This window comes from Pempheris klunzingeri, chromosome 7 (genome assembly GCF_042242105.1).
Source record: "Pempheris klunzingeri isolate RE-2024b chromosome 7, fPemKlu1.hap1, whole genome shotgun sequence".
Classification (NCBI taxonomy): Eukaryota; Metazoa; Chordata; class Actinopteri; order Acropomatiformes; family Pempheridae; genus Pempheris; species Pempheris klunzingeri.
Window position 1 is genome coordinate 2,395,209 of NC_092018.1, and position 24,412 is coordinate 2,419,620.

Here is a 24,412-nt window from a genome sequence, read left to right on the forward strand (position 1 = left end):
GAAATATTTTCAGAAAGACTCCATTGCAGTAATCCCACAGCTTTGTGTTAATTATCATTTTACATGTGTTTAAACTTGCCTAAAAGTGAATTATACTTGGTGATCACATGAAACCATAAACCACATAACAGCAGCTCAGACGCCGTCGCTGCCCACCTTGAAAGAACCAAATATTCCCTGACTTGTCTTCAAAGGCGGCGTCGATGCTGTCGGGAATCCCCCTCCAGTGACGGGACGCCAGCGCCGGGTAACCGCTCTCCAGATGCCCGTCCCTGATCCGCCACACGTAGCTCGACTTAAAGAAGAACAGCTCCCCTCGGATCATAGACACGGCATCAAAGTCCGTCTGGCAGGCGTCGGGCTGGAAATAAGACAGATCACTTGTTCCCGTCCGCACGCAAACGTTAACGTCTCTAACAGGAGGGACTTTTAACTGCAGGGGGATGAAGTGTTAAAGAGTTTTACTGTCTTGAATAAAGTAGAGTTACATGTTTTACAGCAGAAAACAATCTAGAGTGGCCGGAGCTCACATGAGAGGAACTCTCCAGGGACTAAAGCTTTTGTCTTTAACCCTCGTTTATCATCCTCGGTTCAAAAATGCACTTGTGTATGATGTGGTGTTTCAGACATATTCACTCGGTTTAAGTGTGTCACCACCACAGAAGCCACTTAAAGGATGAGGCTGGTGCTGTTCTGTATTTTTCTCCTCGTCAACAAAGCCCATAAAACTGAACCGATCCCACAAACAAGACAAGTGTCTCCGTCCGCTGAGCCACAGAGCTCCAAAAACTAGAACTACACTAAATGTGGATTCATCCGCCGCTGGAAATAGTTTCAAACAAACCTTCCTCCCTCTAACAGTGAGAAGTTCATTTAAGAAATTACTGAGTCTTAAACTTTTTATCGTTGACAATGAGCTTCATCTTTTAAACGTTTGAATGATTTTGGTGTGTTTATTAGGAATACATAAAAACGTAAAAACATAAAACTACAGGCTCTCTTCATTACTAAAAACAGATATAGTGTGATTTTTCTCATATTCTGTATTATAAATATCTGTTTTATATCTTTATGTTTCTCGAATATGCACCATTATATGAAGGCAAAGTCTTTCTAATGTGAAAATTGGCAATAAACCTGATTTTGATCCTGATTCTTGTAGAGATCAAAATATAAAAAAATATTATAATAAATGTTTTAAAACAATATTCGCTCTCAAGGATTTGAGATGTCACAAATTTTAGTGAAAGATTAGCGATGCTGCTGCCTTAAATACACACAACAGCACCAAACGTGGGTTCATCCGCCGCTGGAAATAGTCCCCAACAAACACACTTTTTCCTCCTGTTTGGTAAAAAACTGGAGACTCACAGTAGCTGATGAGACGATAGCACTAAGGTTATTCTAGCTCACTAAAACTAAACTAAAAACTAAAACTAGGCATGAAAAAACATTTTATTTAACTAAAAATAAGAATTAAAAACTTGAAAAGAAAACAGGAATTATCTTTAGTTTTAGTCTTTGCCAATTCTTGTGATACCAATTCTGAAATTCTCTTAAATGTGTCCCCCATATTATAATTATTAATTATGAAACTAAAATTAGGTGTGAAAAATTATTTTTGTTTACTGAAACAAGAATAAAACATTTAAAAAAATACAGTAAATATCTTAAGTTTTAGTGTTTTTAATTACTTGTCAATTACTGTGACACCAAATCTGAACTGCCCCCAATATTAAAATAAAATAAAATAAAATAAAACTAATGCTGAAGCTTTTAAAAAACTGAAAAACATTTTAAAAAAATATATAAAAACAAGCAAACTCAGTCTGAAAAATAACAGAATAATAATAATAATAATAACTAACTATACTAATAATTATCTTCCTACATTCGCCGTCTGATTGGTCAGCGGCTCCACTCACATTAGTGATGATCTCGTTGGTCTCTGGGTTGGACGGCGGCGGAGGAGGAGGGGGCGGCGGCGAGGGCGGGACCTGCGGCTGAGCGCCGTACAGGTACTGGATACCTTGCTTGTCGTCCTCGCTCAGCCTCAGCGGGTAGGAGAAGGAGTAGTACGCCGACATGATGGCGCCCGGCTCGCGGGAGTGCTGCAGGCCCAGGACGTGTCCGAACTCATGGGCGGCCACCTGGAGGAGGTCGGTACCTGGAGGGGGGCGGAGTTAAAACCACACCTGGTTGAAACGGCGCCTGGGAACACTTGTAGGCAGACGGAGGGGGTTAGCTCCCCGCTTCCTCTCACCGCTGACTCACGCCTGCTCAAACCCCCCCATATCCACGTCTCTTTATACAGCCATGACCTGCTCCCCGTTATCTCACCTGTCCGCCTGAGGTCACCTGAGGTCACAGGTGTGTCACATACAAAAAGTATTTTTGTTGTGCCTTCAGGTTCTGTCAATTTCTCATGAACGCGACATTTCAGGAACACTGTGAGGGAATTTCTTCAAATTGGGTCAAACATCCATGTCGAGTCAGAGATGAAGAGTTTGGAGGTCAAAGGTCACAGGGGGTGACATTTTGGGCCATAACTCACATTTCACACAGGCAGGAGCTTTAGGGCGGGGCTACCTGCTGAATAAACCAATCAGAGGCGGTCTTTATGGAGCTTCTTGCTCCAAAAAAAAAAAGATGGCGACTTGGTCTTTTCTGTTATTTTATTCTATTTACTTCATAGTCGTCATGTTTCCTAAAAGCAATGAATGTAAAGTAAAAAAGAAAGAAGTTAGTTGGGCTAAAACACAGTTTTCTTTTTCCACACTCACCCATGTGGTTTCCGAGGGTCCAGGACTCATCGTAGTCAAAGTGAATGTCGCCCTGTCGGTGTGTTTTGGGGAAGAAGGCGTGTGCGAGAATCCCACCTGGGCCGTCGAAGGGAAGGTTGTCTCCATGCCAGTACCTACAGGTCCGTAAATCAAACACATGTCTGCATGACTGGTAGATAGAAAAAGTTTTGGCACTGATCCAGTAGAAAGGACACGTAGCTACAGAGATAGACCTGTATGATCCCTTTTCTTCAAAGGAAAACTGTCTTCAAAGCACCAGACTCCATTGACAAAAACACTGATTTTACCTCACAGAAAACAGGAGTTGTTGGTCTCCCGCTGCCTCGATCGGTAAGTTTGTTTGTGTTATTGTGCGACTTTGGTGTTTTGAAGAGTCACTTTGGATCCAAATTAATTTTTTACAGCACCTTTTATTACACCAAAGTCACAAAAAGTCCTGTCTTCTACAAGGTAAAATGACTGTTTTGTCAATGGAGTCTGGTGACTTTGAAGAGAGCGGTGACACATTCTCCTTCACTTTTCTTTACTTTTACTTCCCAGTTATTCTTTAACCCAGTTTTTGTTTCAGGAAGAACCTGGTTCTTTTTTGTTTACCCATTAACAGCCATTATATCGCTCTCTTCAAAGCCACCAGACTCCATTGACAAAAACTGTCATTTTAAGTCACAAAACACAGGAGTTGCGTGCAGCAGGAAAAACATAAACTGTTGTGTCGTGACGAAGCTTGAATGAAAACCATGATTCAAAACAGGGAAAGAACATTTTTTTTAAAAGTCACTGCAGGGATGAACAAACAACTCTGCATGAAAGAGAATGAAGTCATTTCAAAGACGACACAGATCCCCCATAAAACTCTTTTATAATCTTTTGTATCTCTGCAATCTGCTCGTCTTTTCTTGCTCGACTGTCTCTTGTTTCTGTCTCTGATTTTAACTGCACTGTTCATCTTTCACGTCATGTTCTCAAAACGCTAAATGTTTCTGAAAATGCTTGAAGGTTTTTATATCTAATGTTCTATGCAGTGCTGAATCATCAGTTAGTTATTTAACAGAAAGTGAATCGGCAACTTCTTTGATAACTGATGATTATTTTATTTTAGTTTAATGTTGCCATTAAACTGATGAGGTATCAGTGTAAACGTCAAATGTCCCAAATCGTGTTTTAATAATAAAATATGATGTGATGGCACTTCCTGCTGTTATATATGAGATCAAGTATAAATGTTGTTCCACCTTTAAGACCCACAAACAGCCGTTATGTCGCTCTCTCCAAACACACCAGACTCCATTCACAAAAACGTCAATTTTACCTCACAGGACACAGGAGTTGCTGGTCTCCTGCTGCCTTGATGAGTTACTTTGTTTGTGTAATTGTGTGACTTTGGTGTTTTAAAGGGTTTGTTCAGATCAGAATAAACCTTTTATAACAACTTTCATATCACTAAAGTCACACAAAGTTTTGTCTTCTACAAGATAAAATTACTGTTTTTGTCAATGGAGTCTGGTGGCTCTGAAGAGACACATTTTTCTTTAACCACTCATAGTAACGCCAGTTATTCTTAACTCCCTTTTTCTTTTTTTTCTTTAGAGGAAGTACCTGCTTCTTTCAGACGTTAAATCACTCGCTTCAAAGCCACCAGACTCAATTGAAGAAAATGCTAATTTTACCTCACAGAATCCGGGAGTTGCAGGTCTATTGCTGCCTGGATCAGTTAGCTTGTTCAGTGTCAATCAAAGTGCCAATTTCTCGATTTCTGATTTAATTTAGACATACATCATGTGTCTTAATTCAAGATGTGTTATTTTTTTCTCCATGTCTCAGTCCTCCCACCTCGTGAAGTCGATGCGGATGTCGGCCTTCCCGCTGTGGACCTCAGTGAAGGTGAGCGGCGTGACGTCACTCCAGATTTTCAGCGCTTCCCGGAAGACACGCCGGACCTTTTCCTCGCCCATCTGCCAGGGGAAGCGGACGATCCTGCGGGAGGCCAACGCAGGTGTCAAACACACACAGAAACAACACAGTTCAGTCGCAGAGAGGGACCACCAGCGTCGCATGCCTCCCTCTAATCTGATATGAGCAGTCGTCTGCAGTCGAGGTGTGCTGTTACTCACGCCCTCAGGCTCGCTAACAAAACACAGCATCATCGTCTCCTCCCTTTCCTTTAGATAAAACCACCCAGTGTGATGAGTGAGGACAAAAAACAATATATACACTCCTATTCATTCCTCATATCAGACGGTCACTACTGCAGGAAATCTTACATTTTAGTTTGTTAATTAGATTTAAGAAAAAAAAAACGAGCAGACAGGTAACAGGATGTGTCAGCAAGGCCACAGGCTCAAATCCTGAAATTAAAGGAATAGTTTAAAGTATTTGGAAATAGAAAACATGTTTTTTAAATTTGATTTTCTGCCAGAGAGTTAGATAAAAAAGATCAATATAACTCTGGTGTCTGTATGAAGCTACAGGCTGCAGCCAGTTAGCTTAGCTTAGCTTAGCTTTTAATGTATCTGCTCTTTCTGGGTCAGACAGAGTGGACGGATATCAGTCTGCAGCTCATTTATTAATTCTGTCTATTAGCGTTGTTTTGTGTTTTATTTTTGGGGCAAGTGTCGTTTGATTTCCCCCAGAAAGGTGCGCTCAGCTATTAGCATGCTAGCTAGCATTAGCTAACGTTGCGTTATAGCCTAAAAGCGTTAAACTACACAGAAACTAGCTAGCTTTGTGCTACGTTAAGCTAACCGGTGAACATGCTTATTTCCCCAAATGTCGAACTGTTCCTTTAACTAATGTGAGAGTTAAAGAAATAGTTCAACATTTTTGAAGTATTCTTAAATGTTTTGATGACTGAGTCCACTCCCTCGCTCTAAGGATGAAAGAAAATGAGTGTATTTAGTAAAATGTTAAACTATCCCTTTAACCTCTAGCCTCTGGATATGAGCTGTTTCAGCAGTTGTTTTTTGTTTATTAAGGTGTCCTGACTACCTGTTTGATTCCTGGTACTTGTACAGGTTTCATTGGTTTAAAGGCATGAAGGTATTTTCATCTTGAATTAAGTGAGCTGAGATGTTTAACTGCAGCTCCTGTGGACAAACACGAACATCTCTAAGAAAGCTGTCAGCCTCCGACTGTTTTTACTGGTTTGGACTTCAAGAAAAATCTTTCTCATCATTTTATGGCACCGAACAGGAAACACGTTGGCTTACCTGTAATCATTTACACTGGCTGCTGTCTTTTTTTTCATGCAAAGAGGGTCAAGAGGCACAGGAAGCAGCAGGGTTTATGGGAAATGTGGTCTTAATTTAGAGCAACACTGGCAATAAAAACACCGCTGGCATTCATCTCAACCACTGTCTGGTTTGATTACAGAAAGTATAACGTAGAGGTGGAGTTAAAATCATCTGGAAAATTGAAGCCCCAGGTGTGTAGAAAAGCAGCACCCACACACTCCATCTTAAAATAAAAGGAATAATTTGGTGAAGTTCGGTGGAAAGAAACTGCTGCAAACGTGCACATATTTGTGCAGCTGCAGTTTGCACAAGGGGACTTCCCTCAGTGCAAAGTTCACATATGTTGAAATCCTTGAGTTTATCACTTTTTACAGCAGATTACGTCAATTTTATTCAAACAGCCAAATAACACAAACCACTAGTTTTCCTCAGGGGGCTTTACGACGCCTTCTGTCCTCAGACCTCCTCCAATCGGATCAGGGAAAACATTTAATACAAGACACCTCACAGATGGATTAAAGTAGATTATTACACGGTTGGCTGGATACTTGAGAGATGCAACGTCTGTAGGAAAATCTAGTTAAAACACATCTCTTTAAGCTAATTTTTAGGTAATTTTGTTTTATGTTTTTCTTCAGCACTTTAAGGATTTAAGCACTTTAAGCACTTATTTATCTGTTTCTGTTTATTTATTTATATTGTATGCACTTTGGGCTGATGAATTATTGTATAAAAGGTGCTTAACACAAGGTTCTTCCTCTTATTATTAGTTATTATTATTATTGACTCATCAGACCGACATCACTGAGCTTTGATTGGTAATTAAACCGGGTTTTTTTTAAAGGATAACGCAGGTTTTAATGTTTCTTTGCACTCTGACTCTCCTCCCCTCGTCTGTTTCCTACTGAAGACGTAAACCTTTAAAAGTCGATCGCAGACATTTAGTTTCACCTTTGTAAAAGCTCCATAAAACTGCTGTTCACTGATTTTGTTTTTTATTTTGTTTATTTGTTGGGGACTATTTTCAGAGGCGGATTAATCTGCGTTTGGGGCAGCAGGACCACAGACGTATATTCATAGATGCTGCTACTTTGGTCATATCTATATTTTTACCCATGTGGAGATTGTCTCATTGGATTTGTTGACAAAACATGAATGTCACTAGACTCATCTTTTAACTTTGCAACTACATATTTAAGTTTAACAGTGTTTTACAAGGTGCCTTTACATAAGAGAGGTAAAAATGTGAATAACGAAGCTTTACATAACATAATACAACCAATGTGGCCATTTTTACACCCAGGTGTTTGTTGGAAAGAGTATATTTTGTGTTTAATGTACGCTGACTTTTATATTTATTTGTATTTCAGTGATTATTTTGGCCCAAATCGTGATCTTTTGGTGCCTAAACCTAACCAAACTGCGACACAAAACAGATCATAGTAAAAGAAAAGAAGCATATTCGTTAACTAAGTTGACGAATAAATTAATTTATTATTCTTGTTGCAAAGAGACCCTCCAAAAATAGAAATAAAACTATGAAGGGAAGCTGATAAAACTCTCTCTTCTCTTCTAACAACAACAAGCTCAGTCCTTTGACGTGCTGCAGCCACCTGAAATCTCCTTTTCAGTCCCGTTAAAGCAGTTAAAGCGACTCCGCTGACCCGTCATGACTTCACAGGTCACGTCGGCGCTCGCTGCTCAGGCTCAAAACGCCGGCTAATTCCAGCACAGGGGCTCATTAGCGAGGCTCCGCTCTGTCAGGCGGACGGTGGCCCCGTTGGGTCACGCAGGAGTACAGTTTGACTTTGGTCCTGGTTAACCACATCACTTTGTCAGGTGTCACTGTGAGCGCTTTATTGGCCCGATCCAGCAGAAGTTTATTAGTCTGTGGCCGCCTTTAAAACCACTCCAGCCCCCCGTCTTTCTCTCCGTCTTAATATAGTGTTGCCTTAAAGAATGACCACAATGAAAGGGACCCCAGGAGACGCAGACAGAGCGGCAGCAGCCGGCAGACCCTCGATGGTGCCGCGGCCCGAGATGAAAGGAAACCAGCACCCGTTTTTCACAATCATGATTTCAAGACTTAATTTATAAAAGTACTATAATAGGACTTTTTTCCCCCTTGAGTTCATCATAGATCCCGTCTGTAACAGAGTCAGGAGCTCATAAAAAGCCGCCTAACCAGCTACAACAGAAGACGTCTCTGTCTGTCTGTCCATCTGAACGACTTCATGCTTGGCGGCCGTGTTACTGAGGACCACAGGAAGTGTAAGCTCTCAGTATCTACAGGACACATTTATCAGTACTGTGTTACTACCACCAGAAGAACTTCACACTGAAGTGAACTGAGAGGGCACCATAAGCTATAAGAGACGTCAGTTTGGCGTCACGGCTGTCGCCATCTTGGTTTTTTTGGAAGCAGAAGTGATGTTTATTCCACGATGACGGCCTCTGATTGGTTAGTCAGCAGGTAGCCCCGCCCTAAAGCCCCTCCCCACCTGCTTCCTGGTCTGTTTTGCTCTAAACTTTTATCACCAGCACTTGTAGCATCAGCACTTCTCGCTAGCTCACTCTTAAAAAACAGCAGTGGAACAAAAATCCTCACTTGAAGTCACTGATTTGATTGTTCTGGTGCTTGTCTTGACACCAGGTCTGTTTATATGGACTTTAACTTGCCCCACATGCTATGGATTGGCCACTGCCTCGTATCCTCTATTTATTCATACGTTTTGAATAGAATTAGAGGTGAAACAACCCAGCTGGAGGGAATATACAGACATTTATTTCAAATCACAGGAATCGGGACACAAAGTAGAGCTAATTAGACAGTAGGCAGCTAACCTGGTGCCGTGGGTTCGTTCACTGATCTGTACCTGTAGGTGAGGTCTGTCCTCTCCAGACGTCCTCCGTACAGGACGAAGCGTCTCTGGCGCTGTCGCCCCCGATAATGCACCTCCTTCTGGGCGGGGAAGTCCGGTACGCCGCAGCGGGGTCGGTTCCACGTGGCCGAGGTGTTGGTGGTCGGACTCGTCTCCTTCAGTAACTCCTGAGCGTGAGGAAGCTTCGCCCTCTTCTTCAGGTCGGGGAACTTTTCAGAGACCTGGAACCACAAAAATAATGTTTTTTTCTAAATGTATTAATAGTTTAAAATGCATCATGCTGTGTCATCTAATCGTCTTTGGTGCTGTGTTACAGTATTTAACAAAAAAGAACAATTGTTTTTCAGGAGGAGATAAAAAAAGGAGGAAGAAAATGAAAGTAAAGGGAGAGACGTGGAGGAGAAAGAGCATCATTTCAAAAAAGAGGTAGGACAAAAGAATAAAAAAATATTTTCACTTTTATCTACTTTTACTATTTGTGTCACTGTGGAAACATAAAATTAAAGAGAGAGAAGAGAAAAGCTCCCATCACCCGATGAAGGAATAAAGTATTTTGCAGTAAGAGGACAGCATGCAGGAGCTTTCTCCTCTCTTGTTGTTGGACATTCTCTCCTGCGCACCTGTCGACAGGAAACTGAAGGTGTGCACGAAGCTTTTAGTCCAAGAAATGAAGCTCTAAATAAAGGATAAACATCAGAAACGAAGGAGGAGTGATGACAGACAGAAAAAATAGGAAGGAGAGAATAAAAAGTGACATGAAGAAGAAGAAGAAACAAAGAGGCGGACATGCACCTCAGTGCTGCCTGTGTGTGAATCAGCATCATTTTGGGTTCATTTCGAAGGTTCATGACCTCACAATCAGGTCATCCAGCCACACGTAAGTTTGCCCCAGTTTAACAGACAGTCCCAGGGTGTCTCATTATCCTTAATGTCCCCCCGACCAGGTCCAGAGGAAATGACTCTGCTCATTTCCACAGCAGCAAATTACAGAGGAGAGCCGTCCCATAATGCACCTCCTCGTCTGACCTCCGTCTCCAAACCAGGCCGCATCACCGCAGCCACACTTACCAGGGAACGTTTGGGTGTTTCTCTTCCTATAAACAAAATTACGTGTGTTTCCTTTTCCGCTGCTGCTCAAAACAACCAGTGGGAAAAGACGTTATCGATTTTATTGTGCAGAGATGAAACTAATTAGCTCGAGATCCCATGAATCTTCCCACAGCTTCTCTCACATAATCCTTCTGCGATTGTGAGGCCACCCTGACTCTGACCTTTCACCTTCATTCTGCACAGCGTCAACGAATAATAAGAAATGTTTAAATGCAGTAAAAGAACACCGAGGCTCAATCAATCGTGACGTCACACATCCGATAACTAATTAAAACCTGTGGGGAAAATTAATTTACTCTAATTTGATTTTTCCAGATGTTTTGGCTTCACTTTTTAGGAGCTGTCCTTCATGTCCTCTGTGTTTTTAATCACCTGAGGAGCAGTTTACATTACATACATACATGTTAAATAAACATGGTGGGATTTATTTTGGTATTTGATATGCTGTCTTTGAAGCCACCAGACTCCATTGACAAAAACAGTATTTTTTACCTTGCAGCACACGGGAGTTTCTGGTCTTCCACGACCTCGGTCAGTTGATTTGTTTGTGTTATTGTGTGACTTTGGTGTTTTAAATGGTTAGTTTGGATCTTAACTAATGTGTTAAGTTTGTTAACCGTGTCAACGATAGACCAGCAACTCCTGTATTCTGTGAGGTAAAATGACTGTTTTTGTCAATGGAGTCTGGTGATACACTCCCAGTCACACGAAAAATGGAGATGTGTGTGAGTAATATTACATCTATAACATCTGAGCCGATCATGGATCAATACGGACTCCCTGTCACCGACTTCAGATATCAAGCTGTACGTTTTGTCATGTTTTATGTTGTTTTGCTGTTTATTTGGCAGGTTAGTCTGTTGAACTTAGCGTTAGCATGTTGCTAATGTGGCCTCCCCTATGGAGAGCTGGTGGGCGGGGCCTGCTCAGGGAGCTGACCAATCAGAGCAGAAGGGGGGGGGCTTAAAGAGACAGGAGCCAAAACAGTGCGTTCAGAAAGAGGCTGAACAGAGCAGCTTGTATTGTCCACATGATAAGAGAAATAATGTTTTTTTTGAACATTTCAGCATGTAAACATATTATAGTAGGACTCCTGAACCTGAACTTGAGCAGGTGTGTCAGTATAATTGTATATCAGTAGAAATATAAACTAATTAAACCAAAAACCAACCAAACAAATCCTACATCACAAGCCCAACCCTAATCCTCACTAGATCCATAGCATGAATATAAATAAAAAATAGCATAATTTAATGCAGAAAGTTTGTCCGAGTCACAATCATGTTTTTGTCGTGTTTAAAAGAGCCCGCCTCGCTGGGCTCTGCAGGACTCCCGGCTGTGTCGTCGTTGTTGTAGGTTAAGGGGAACAAAACCCAGCAGGATTTGTGGAATGTGCTCCAGACTGCAGAAACACGTTGACTGATGGGTCTGGATCACAGAACAAACAGTACACACCTCCCCAAAGCCCCCACACCTCTCCGCCCTCGGTGCTTTGCTGTGTTTAAAAGGAGAGTTTAGCTGCTGGGGTTGTTGCGTGTTGTCCTACAGCTTTCTTTAAACGGCTCGTTTCTTTAAACCAGCTGATAAACTGCTTGTTGCTCGGCTTCTTTTTGCTCTTTTTCCGGAGGTTTTTGTCTCTCTCTGCGCTCTGTTATCTGCAATCCTCGCAACAAAAACCTCAGATAACCAACAAAAGCCTTATCAGGGAGTAAATCAGCAGGTCTGAAACGTATCAGTCTAAAGGCTGTTGACATGAAACTGGTGGAAAACATAACTAGCATGGAATTTGATCTCTATTTGTTTGCTTTTCTTATTCTTCTTTTTACATTTAGGTTGAGGGAGCAGACACAGACCTGCAGACACCACCGAGGACACTGAGTTCATTTCCTCTGTGTTGTTCATGGGAATTTGTGGATTTTAATCACCTGAGATGGAGTTTACATTACACAAATACAGATTAAATACACATGGTGGGATTTATTTTGATATTTGATATGTTCTCTTTAACGCCACCAGACTCCATTGACAAAAATAGCAATTTTACCTTGCAGAACACAGGAGTTTCTGGTTTAGTTCTGCCTTGACTGGTTAGTTTGTTTGTGTTATTGTGTGACTTTGGTGTTTTTAATAGTTAGTTTGGATCATAACTAACATGCTAGTTTGTGCTAGTTAGTCAGCGGTAGACAAGCAACTTCCATATTGTGCAAGGTAAAATTTGTGTTTTTGTCAATGGAGTCTGGTGGTGGGTCCCTGACAAAAAAAGGGGTGTTTGACATCAATGAAAAACAGCGAAAAAAATCTAAATATAACGTACACTTAGTACCTAATACAACCCCACTTCAAATAATCCTCTTGCTGGCGAGGACGCAGCTATGGCTCGTCCTCAGCAGCCTCTGTGGTCTTTGCTGAGTGCTGGGATTTGAACTATGAATCACCTGGTCACGAGCCGACCTCTGTCCCCAAACGAGACAGTTTAGACTGAAGCTGCCCGCCGCCTGATCCCAATCAGGGAGGTGAGGCGAAGGGAGTGTCGGCTTTCAGGGTCGTAAAGCTAATTCTAAGTGGTGGGTGCAGAGGGAGCCGCCTCTGTCGTTTCAAAGAGGGAGATGAAAACCGAAACGTGTGGTTAAAGGACTAAAAAAAAACCCTGCCTGTGTGTCAAATGGATTATTTGACCCCTCTGACCCCACAGCCGAGTAAAACCCTAAATGTGCCTGATTCCCAGTAGGTTTCCCAGTAGGAGTTCAAGGTCAAAACAAGAGCGCTGGATCTAGAATATCGATGAAAACAAAATTTAACATAAAGCCTGGAAACAAGAGCCAGTCTGGTAACAATATCTGCTGCTTTACTGCGGTTTAGGTGTTGGACTATTTCTTGGTTTGGACGAGTAGCTTCATGGATTCAGACCAAGAAACAATCGGTCACATAACCATCTAGAAAATGGCGATTTGTCATTTTTACACTTGTGGTTTTTTGCACAAATTTAAAAAATGAGATATAGCGTGGTAATTATTGAGGTTTAGAAGTGTTGGGAGGGTTTTAAATTAGCACCCGCCATCTGCCAAATGCAGGTAAATTGTTGCAGTGGTGAATAAAAACGTCAGGACAGAAAAAACTCACACCTGTGAGGCAGATTTAGTAAAGTTAGCGTGTGATTGGACAGAGCAACATGAAGGACAAATCATCCGCTGATTACTGTATCAATACACATCTGACCGTTGGATTGATTGGCTGCTCTAAAAGCTGTAACCTTCCTCACATTAACACATGAAAACGCCTGATTTCTTTCATGTTTCCACCGTTTTTTTCACCATTTGAGGTTCGACTGACGCTCCCTTGATCACATCATCTTCTTCTGCGATAGTATTTGGATTCTCTGACTGGAAAAATGGCGCCGCCTGTTGTTTATCTCGATGAACTGAATCAGATCGTGGAGGGAAATGAGCATTCAAGACAAGATCATATTTGTTTTTTCTCTTATCACTTGTTACAGATGAGTTTTAGATTTGATTTTGAGATTTTACTGACCACTTTTAAAGCTCTGTCTAAAAGTGAGTCTAAAAGTGACTATTTTATTATAGTATATAATAAAATAATATACATTTTATTCAGAAATATGAATTTCAACAACTTTTCCTCAATAAAATAAATCAATTTTTAATATTTTTTTTGTACTTATCCTCATGTTTTGTCTCATAGTGTCGTCTTATATTTATATTCTTTAATTACGGCACATTATATTTGCACTATCCTTTTTTAAATTATTCTTCTGCCTTCCTTCTTTTTATATTCCTAATTGTTTTTTTTATTTTATTCTTTTGTCTATGTGGAGGGAAACGAGCAAAGTAAGAATTTCATTGCTCAGTGTTCTTACTGTGCACATGACAAATAAACATCTTGAATTAGCTCCACAAACAAGACGCACAGGTTCACCTCCGACATCGACAAACAGGTCAAACTCTGCTTTGAAAGTCTCTGTTTTCTCTGCACGGGTCCTGACTAGCGCGCCGGCTGTTCAGTGCATTGTGGGATTTGTAGTATTAGAGGTGGGAGTCCTGTTTACCGACGGGCCGTTCTTAATAGTCACATGAAATGATCTATATAGTATTATATTATATATAGTTGTATTGCGGGTTGAGTTTGACGTGTCTGTTCTAGAGTCACAGCTCATGACTGAAGCTGACAAGACGCCTCTGGAGCTGCCTGCCTGAATCTGTGACATCTTTTAAATCACTTCTTTAAACTCATCTTATTTAAAAAAAAAAAAGCCTTTTATTCATACTGCCAATTTTTTCCCACTGTGTCTTATTGGTTTTATTATTACTGGAACTGTTTCTTATCGCTGTTATTGTGCATTTTATTCAGTTATTTAGTCTTCATCTTAAGGGTCTGAGCTGATTCACCTCATGTCCCAAACTTTTTTAACCATGTAAAGAATGAAATAAGGTTTATTATAATTATTATCATGAATTAAAAAAACCAATAAGACACATTATAGAAATAAAGCAGAGAGGTTGCAGCATTAACAAAAGGCTTTTTAGGAAGTTTTAGGAAGTGATTTAAAAGATGTCACTGATTCTGAGACGCTGTAGCTAATATGTAGACTGTATTTCTCTTTACACTTATCTAATGTGTACAGATTAATCAAACTGTGGCCACAAATTGCATCTTTGCGGATCTGCAACAGGATTTCAAGCACTCAGTGTAGTAAAAAAGTGGCCTTGATATTTATTTTTTCTCTCCGCGGTCACACAGAGGAATGAACTTTATTTATTATCATTATCATTTTATTTATTATCGTCCTGTCAGTAACTGCAGACTGAGTTTAACGCGTGTTAAGTTTTGCTCGCGTGTTCACGTGCAATTTCAGAGCAGACAATAGACGTCCTGTGAGGAGACTTTGTGACGACGTTTGGGTGAAAAAAAAAAAAAAAAAGAAAAAGAAAAAGAAAAACCCTCGGGACAATTAGTCTGTCACTTTCCGCTGAGAGTGCAAGAAGTCAGCGATGACATGTGAAACTCCCACAGAGCCTGAAGGCGTCATGGATGCTTCTTCATGCTGGGAACATGTGAGAGAGTTTTTGATGGCGGTGATGAGGAGGAGGATGATGATGATGATGATGATGATGATGATGATGGTGGAGAGCCATTACAAGTATGGACATATCTAGCTTCTGGTTACAGTGATGACAAGATCTGCGGTACAGGGGATCTGACAGTGGTATTCAGAGAGAAACATGTCTGTACACGGTGCGTCTGAAGAGCGTCTCCAGTCGAACAACATACCCACCGCCGGCACAGTGGCCTGGTGGTGGTGGTGAGGGGGGGGCTGAAGACGTTTTAACTGTAAAACCTTTGGCCGAGTCTCTACCTCTTCACTTGAGGAGGAAGAGCCCTAATTTGATACTTGAAAGCAAAGCCTCCACTCAAGTACTGTACTCAGGCACTGCAGTATTTAGCTCTTTCTGGTACGTCACTTTCTCTTTTCCCATTTTGTGAGACTTTCTAGTTTCTCCTCACTACAGTTTGGAGAATATATTGTATTTTTGTTTACATTATTTCTTTGCATTATTTCTTTCTTTTGTTCCTTCCTAGAAATCACTTTCTAAAACTTTCTTTCACGGCCAGTAGGCCAATTTATTACCTTTACTGAAGTCAAAAAGTGGTTTATTATGGGTTATTATCACACTGTAGCACTCCTATGTATTGGTAAAGGATTTGATTACTACTTCTGCTGTTGCTTTTAGGATAAAGTACCTTTATATTTATTAGTTAAAAGACGTGAACCAACAATCTGCCTACCAACCAACAACTTAGATTTTTCTTCAGCAGCGGGAAAAAGAGGTTTTATCGTACCTTGATTTTTTTCCCTTCGGGGCTTTGTACCTTCAGCCTGTCGCTAACATCGGCTAAGTTTAGTTAACGTAGCTAACGTTACCTGATGTTACCTTCGTCTTCCTCATAAAAAATTAGGCTTCAAACTCATCTGAAAATACAATCAGGAATATTTGACTATGGCCTATATATAAACATCATTGGTAATTATTTGCCAACATTTTTAGAGTAACATTACTGGTATTAAGATTCACTTACTTTGCTAATGTTAATGTTAGTGTTAGCTACGTTAGCGAGGAATGTTAACCTTTACTACTTGTACTGTTATTAGTTATGGTTCCTGACGTAGTTCTCTGGTGTTTTGTTTGGACCTCAGTGGTGAAGCTGTTAGTTCTGACTGGACTTGAACGCTCCGCTGTGAAGCTAACGCTAATGTATGAGAGGACTTCCTGTGATTTCTAGAAAAAAAAAAACCTTACCTGTTTCAGGTAAACGCTTAAAAACACCAAATCACACCTGCAGCGTACTTTAGCTTCATGTCCCCTCGGCTGAACAGCAGACAGTCTGCTGCTGTGTTTGCGGCTTCCTGATTCTCTGGGAATTTTTGGAGTTTATATGAGAAAATGTCTTCGGTGAGGACGGGAAGTGTAGTTTTTAAATCACATGCTACATTTGACACGGACAGATAGAACCACTTTTAATCAAAACAACCTCAAATGTTTAAAAATAGCAAAGTTGTCTGATCAAAAACGTTTGCTGCAGCTGCTCCGTCTGGACGCCTGAGATTAGGGATACATACTTTTTTTCCCCCCAAGTATTTGAGATTTTATGCCGTGACACATTTTGGTAAACGACACTAAATATATCAGTAATTCAGAAACAATCAGAACAATCAGGTTTTGGGACTCGGCCCAGTCAATTCTGCAGGAAATCCTCCAAAAAAAAAAGGCACAGAAACCAATTTTTACACATTAGCATCGACAGAGCAGAACATGTGTTTTGAATGAGGGCAGTAAGAAATCAATAACTGCAGCGAAAGTAGAAAAGACAGGTCGAGGGAGCGTGGGTTCGTCAAAGAGGAAATTGCAAAAGTTGATTGAAAAATTCCTGGTGAGAGTCACAGAGACTGATGGGAATCTAAAACCAAAAAAAATCAGAGGATCAGAGTTTATTGATCGTCTCATAGAAGTCTTCAAACAGGTGAATGTGTCCTGTGGTCAGCCAGTCAAACACGATATCTGACTGAGAAACCGAAAAAAAAAAGAAAAAGAAGAAGTGAATCCGGATGATAGGAAGTATGTCATAAGTGAGTGTTTATACGAGCAGACAGATAAAGTTTCAATTTGAAGGGTGTGCTCTCGTTGAAAAAACAGAGACACAGACTGCTTACAGTGAGAGGATTTACAGGACCAGATAGCAGCAGCGGGGGGGTGTACGACGTTTCATCAACAAATACCTCGTTATCATCTCTCTTAATCTCCTAATCCACTATATCGTGGCAGAATCAGAAACACCCGGCAGTGGAAGGTGATATAAACCATCTGGGCATCTGCTTACATCTCCTATCTGTGCCGGCACTAAAACTCTTCCGCCGAAACTTTGGCCCGTCTGGCTGCAGGATGACTGGCTGATGATTTCATTGCTGACTGTGATTATTAATGCGACCGCATCCCCCCGGGGAGTAATAGTTACCAGGCAAATAACGCCGTCTTTTATCTTTTATTCAAGGTTTTTTGGCACCTTTTTTCTTTCTTTCTTTTTCATGACACTGTTTGAGTTTGTAGGTTTGGACGAAGCTGTTTTAAAGTCAAGTGAGTCAGAAGGTCTCAGCTCAGGCGTCACGGCTTCGTGACTCCGTGAACACAAGATTTCTTTTAATAGGCAACGTGCGGTTATTTTAGAGCGTTTAAATCCCATCTGGAGCATCACCTGGGGCCGGACGTATAACGGTCCCCTCGGTCCTGAAGGGGTTCTGTCTTTCCTGGTCCACTGAGAGGGTTCAGTCGGTCCTGGTGGGGTTCAGTCGGTTCTGACGGGGTTCAGTCGGTCCTGGTGGGGTTCAGTCGGTCCTGGTGGGGTTCAGTCGGTCCTGGCGGGGTTCAGTCGGTTCTGACGGGGTTCAGTCGGTCCTGGTGGGGTTCAGTCGGTCCTGGCGGGGTTCAGTCGGTCGTGACGGAGGTTCAGTCGGTCTTGATGGGGATCAGTCAGTCCTGAAAGGGTTCAGATGGTCCTGACGGGGTTCAGTTGGTCCTGACGTGGTTTAGTCGGTCCTGACGGGGTTTAGTCGGTCCTGATGGGGTTCAGTCGGTTCTGATGGGGTTCAGTTGGTTCTGACAGGTTTCAGTCGGTCCTGGTGGGGTTCAGTCGGTCCTGGTGGGGTTCAGTCGGTTCTGACGGGGTTTAGTCGGTCCTGGCGGGGTTCAGTCGGTCGTGACGGAGGTTCAGTCGGTCTTGATGGGGATCAGTCAGTCCTGAAAGGGTTCAGATGGTCCTGACGGGGTTCAGTTGGTCCTGACGTGGTTTAGTCGGTCCTGACGGGGTTTAGTCGGTCCTGATGGGGTTCAGTCGGTTCTGATGGGATTCAGTTGGTTCTGACAGGTTTCAGTCGGTCCTGGCGGGGTTCAGTCGGTCTTGATGGGGATCAGTCGGTCTTGAAAGGGTTCAGTCGGTCCTGACGAGATTCAGTCGGTTCTGACGGGGTTTAGTCGGTCCTGACGGGGTTTAGTCGGTCCTGATGGGGTTCAGTCGGTTCTGATGGGGTTCAGTTGGTTCTGACAGGTTTCAGTCGGTCGTGACGGGGTGTAGTTGGTCGTGACGGGGTTCAGTCGGTCCTGACGGGGTGTAGTTGGTCTTGACGGGGTTTAGTCGGTCCTGTCGGGGTTCAGTCGGTCCTGATGGGATTCAGTCAGTTCTGACGGGGTTTAGTCGGTCTTGACGGAGGTTCAGTCGGTCTTGATGGGGATCAGTTGGTCTTGAAAGGGTTCAGTCGGTCCTGACGAGGTTCAGTCGGTTTTGACGTGGTTTAGTCGGCCCTGACGGGGTTCAGTCGGTTCTGAAGGGGTTCAGTCGGTCTTGACGGGGTTCAGTCGGTTCTGAAGGGGTTCAGTCGGTCCTGAAGGGGTTCAGTCGGTCTTGACAGGGTTCAGGGTTCACTGTATGATCAGAGCCACCTGAACTGTGAATACTCTGACGCTGTGGTCGGAGGACCCCCCTCACCTCGTTAGTGGTGGATCCAGAACGAGGCTGAGCTCCTCTCGCTAACTAACAAAGCGTCTGATTAACTTTATGTGTAAGAGCCTTTTAACCGCATCCCCCCCCGTTGTGTCTCACCGACCACTCGCAGCTGTGACCTAGATCTGCTCGATGGGAACCCGGGCCGCCGCCTCTGATGTCACCTTTGCTCTCACGCTTCCACCGACCAATCGCTTCGCACGAGCACATCGAGGGGGCAAAACAGAAAGGAAAACCAGGGACTCAGGTTCTATTGACAGAAGCAGTATCCAAACAGTTAGCTGTTCGCCCCTCCTCCTCCTCCTCCTCCTCCTCCTCCTCCTCCTCCTCCTCACTCCAGAGGGAAAACAGACACTTTGTGAATCCCGCTGCCCTGAATGCCGCAGACACTGAAGCCTGTCCGGGCCTGTGTAATCACTCACTCTTCTGTCAACAGCGGGGGAGCAAATTGACAAAACCACAGATTAGATTCTGCAGGGAAATGACCAGCAGACTAAACAAGGTTGTCATCGCAGGTGCAAAATATTTCTGATAACGTGTTGCTAGGAGAGAGTCGAACCGTCGACAAAGACGTGGCACAGCAGCAGTGACTTCTGATTACTGCAAGTTAAACCGTTTAAAAAAGTATTTAAAACATTCACAGTCATAGTGGGGATGTGAGTGAGGGAGCAAGATCACTGATCACTGATCACTGTGCACTTCACCTTTTTACAGACACTCTCACTCTCATGTGTGTGTGTTTGGACACTTGTATGTTTGTGTTTTATCCTCTAATTGTTATTTTTCTAACTGTGTGTTTTAGTAAGTCCTATGCAAACAAACTCTTCTACTTTTTCTTATCATTATTAGTCCATAATCACTGTGTCAGATTGGGTCAGTGGTTCCCAGCTGTTTCGGTTCGTGACCCTTTAAAATGAATTGATTCGAGCGTCCAAAAAGTCTTTGTTCTTGTGCTTTATTCCCGAGGAAGTAAAATTTATCCACTAATTTACGAGATGAAGGCAAAGATTGGAGAAGAATCTGAAAAAATAAGTAGAACTTTGTGCAGCAGAATTATGTTTCTCCTCCTTTTCTCCTCCGTTAATCACAAAGTTTCTCCTGTATCCTGTCTTTACATGCTACGTTTTTTTTTTTTTTTTCACCACAGACTGTACGTAAAGATGGATGACGCGCTTCTGCCTCCTCCCACTGCGGATACGGGCGCCGCCACCTTGTGCCGGTGACGTTACTTTAGGGAGTGGAGCCGCGGTATCGAGGTCCCGCCCGTCAACCAATCACAGGTTAGGATCACAGACGCGTAAACACTGACACCACATTGGCTGCTGGATCGTACATCAACATTGCCGCCATATTGGAACGGTCACGGCCCGTAAACGTGTGCAAGTAAGTTTTATGGATAAAAACAAATAACATTTCTCAGACGAAAACTTGACTGAAAAATCATGGATTCACGATCTACATGGAGCAGAAAAAATTAATTAAACAAATACATTTTCAGTCAAATACGCCGGAGAAGTTGACGTATCGTAACGACGGGCTGAAGAAGTCAAAGTGGCGTCTGCATATATTTGTCTGTGGTCACGATTAGCAGTCAACACCCTCTGATTATAGCATGAAATAACTAATTAACACCAAAGTGATCAAGAAAATTAACACTGTACTTTGATTTTTTGTGTAGTTTGGTTCACGTCCTGTCTGCTGACATGGAGGAGAGGAGGAGGAGTGATGTTGGATTCATGGCTCTGTGTTTCCACAAGGTCACAGGATAAATTTGTGGGGTCTTGAGATGATTAACCGAGGAGAAAATTATGAAAATTATGTTTACACGTTCATTTTATCATCATCGGCTCATCTGGAGGTTCGGGGTCTCACCTATTTTTTCCACGACACAACAAAGTGAAACTGATATATTTTGACCTCAAAGCAGCAAGATTACAACTTTTTTATACTATTTCCCTTTCAAAGTAAAAGCCCTGTAACGTTACTGTGGACAGAATCACTTCATTTCTTATTATCTGGTGATGACAAGACATTTCTAATGAAATGCAGAGACATATTTGATTATTTATGGACATTATCAAAGGCAAACTGTGTGGACAGTAGCCGGCACGCTGAGGCTCCGACCAAGCGATCTGATTGGTCAACTAGACAATTAGAGGGCGCTCAAATCAGCATTACGGCACAGCTAACCGCCACCGTGCTCATCGCTAAAAATATCAATATCAATAGTTTCATTCAGGTCTGAGGAGTTTTTAGTATCAGCTCATGTTTCAGGTTCTCCTTCATCTCAGTTTCAGCTTCAGTCCTCCGGTGGCTAACCGCTACTAGCTTAAAAATGGAGTAAGAGGACGTAGCAGCTAAATGTGTGGATGGAAACATGCAGATATCTGAGCTCCAACCAGACTGAGCCGGTGTTTAGTCTTCCTACGTGTGGTGTTTGTCCAGTTTGGGAAATCCAACCAAACAGGGACTAGTTATCGTCTCTGTTGCTAGGGGCGTTACTAAGGCCCGGCCTACTGATCGCTTTCCAGCTATTAGTCGGAGCCCCTTAAGTGTTTCATCGTGCCAATAACGACGGTAAAGCTCATTACTATTAAATATTAATATTAAATACCAGCTCTGATGCTTCAGGGGCGCATCGGCCTCCTGGAACAATCCACAGCCGTACCAAAACATCCAAACGCTCACGCCCTCGTCCGGGTATTTACCACATTCCTCCGTGTAACTGCTGATCCGAGCCACCTGTTTGTTTTGATAAATGACTTTATTTTCTGGGTACCTGTAAACAGGACGTTCCTGTGAAGATACGCACACGCGTGCTTCACCAGCACTCTGTGTAAATAAAGGTGGAGCAGCAGAGAAGAGGATATAAACGGGGGGATGAAGAGGCTGTAGTGGAAGATTACAACATTATTAGGAGTATTTTAGGATTATATTATTATTCTTATGTTTTTGTCATGCATGAGGTTTTGCTTTGAAGCACATTGAGTCTAAACTCGACTGTAGTCATGAATGAGGTGCAGCATGCGGTCAGGTGTGCAGCAGTGACTGCTGAGTGGCTGGAAATGACATTAAACAATGTGAAGATAAGTGAGGAGAGCGTGTGTAGAAGTGGCACTGACGCCGTCATGACGGGTCCACATGGAGGACCCCTCTCTTTTATGGTGTTGTTGACAAAATGCCTGTAATACCTGTTATTACAGCTTCCTGCCCTGCAGACAGGGGAACTCAGCAACCTTTATTTTCTCTCCCTCCCTCTCTCCCTCCCTCTCTCTCTCTCTCTCTCTCTCCCTCTCTCTCTCCAAACCCAAACCAAAACACTCTGCTGTCATCCTGCACGCACAGGAGAGGACAGGACGTCAGGTTTGGGCTGCAAAGTCATGACTGCTCCCACAGCTGCTGAGCACACAAGACATAAATAGTGATGATAGTCATTTCTGCAAAGTAAGAGCTAATTACAGTGACAGGCAGCTCCTGTGCGCGTAAAATAGCCATTTTCTTAATCACAACACGAGGCTCATTGGTCCAGAGGCACGGGCGTGCACGTGTGCGCGTGCGTGATTTGGAAAAAAATTGTGTGTGTGTGTGTGTGTGTGTGTGTGTTGGGGGGGGGTTGGTATGAGCAGCTGCAGAGAAGTGTGGGGTTACTTAAACCTGCAATTAATTCCTCAAACAGAGATATAGATCGACTTTATGTTGGCGCAAAGTGAATCAATCTGCTGCAAAGTCTGCACGAGCACACAACTGCAAAGTGTGTGTGTGTGTGTGTGTGTGTGTGTGTTTAGGAGGTGGGGGAGAGCCACTTGTAGCAGGACGAAAGAATGAAGAAAGTCAACACTGCAGATTCCTTTAAATTGCAAAAATTGCATCCCTGCAGCTACGGTCCGAGTTTCAACCAAACCAACTCGTTCTGCTGCCAAAAAAAAAACACCACAAACCCTCCAAACATCTGCGCAGCTAAAAGTTCTCTGATTCTGACTTTGCATCAAAGTAAAAGTGAGAAGAAGAAGAAGAAGGTGAAAAAAACTCACCGGTGCCGCTTTGTACCTGCTGGACCTCCGCGCTGGAAGACAAAGTGTGCTCTGGAGGCATTGCAGCGCGAAGACGCAGCAGCAGACGAGCAGAGAAGTCCGCATCCTCACCGCCGTCCGGAGCCCCGGTGGTGCGCAGGCAGGCTGGTTTTGGCGCAGCGGTGTGCGGTGCGCAGTGCCGCGAGTCACACGGCTGCAGGATCCGGAGCGACTTCTCTTTAAATAGACTCTGATTTCTTTGTTCTGCGATTTTTTTCCTCCACATACTCTTTTTTTTTTTTTTTTTTTACAGCCCAGGGCTGATAATACCACCCGCTACCATGTGACTCTTAACCCTTTCTCTGCCGCGCCAAACCCCAAAACACACGACGATGCCGGCTGTGCGCCTCCCTCCTCACCTGTGGCCCCTGTTTTTTTTTTTTTTTTAGCGCAACACCAAGAAACCAAGAGTTAAAATTCAGGAGGAAGCATTAAATTTTGGCAATATCCTCCATGCAGCACCGTAAACGCAGCAGGTACAGGCAGGCACAGTCCAGCACATATGGGAATAATATGGGATTATTGTAAGAGTATTAAAAGGACACAAAACCACAAAACACACTACAGCTTTATTTAGGTTTAAATCCGCTTCATGAGGAGAAACAAATGGAGTCAGTGTTGAAGGAAGCAGACACACACACACACACACACACACACACACACACACACACACACACACCTGTGAGTAAAAGTGATGGACAGCCACGTGGCCTTCATCCTGCTTCCTTATTTTGTGTTTATTTAATCTTTTTATTATTCTCCTGAGTAAAAGGGAGATAAAGATCAAACTCGTGGAATACTTTATCCTCAAATTTAGCAGAACATTTAAAAAAAAATCACTATATTTGGAGATATAAGATAGATATTGAGTGAAATAAAGAATAGTGGAAAGCCTTTTGAAAACCCACCAATGTAAAAAGAGCCTTTTTTTTTTGGACAGAACCATAAAAGAGCGTTGGAGGGTCTGTTCTTTCCTATGAAAGCTCCTCAGTGACACAAGGAGCCCAAAAAGTTCAACTGTCCGGGTGTAGAAGTAGCCGCATCTTCGCCATCGTTGGGCCCAGCGTGGGCGAACTTCCTGTTAGCTCAAGACTCTAGACTTTCCAAATGTTATCGGACTGAATGGATCAAATGATCAAAAGAATCTGAGTTACAGGCGTCTCTGTCATAATGTGGGTTTTAATTTAGTGATGGACGCCATTGTTTTTAATGACCCCGTCAACATCAGCCTACCCATAATGCAACTCGCC

At 42.7% G+C, this 24,412-nt stretch overlaps 1 protein-coding gene across 1 annotated transcript in view; it reads right to left on the minus strand.

The window, feature by feature from the left end:
• Positions 1 to 23,228, minus strand: part of LOC139203828 (stromelysin-3-like) — a 35,205-nt gene extending 11,977 nt beyond the window's left edge. The window contains 6 exon segments of the mRNA XM_070833719.1: positions 157 to 361; positions 1,926 to 2,167; positions 2,784 to 2,917; positions 4,635 to 4,778; positions 8,911 to 9,137; positions 23,124 to 23,228. Of these exon segments, the coding sequence (XP_070689820.1) occupies positions 157 to 361; positions 1,926 to 2,167; positions 2,784 to 2,917; positions 4,635 to 4,778; positions 8,911 to 9,137; positions 23,124 to 23,228 (1,057 nt within the window).
• Between the last annotated feature and the right edge of the window lie 1,184 nt (positions 23,229 to 24,412).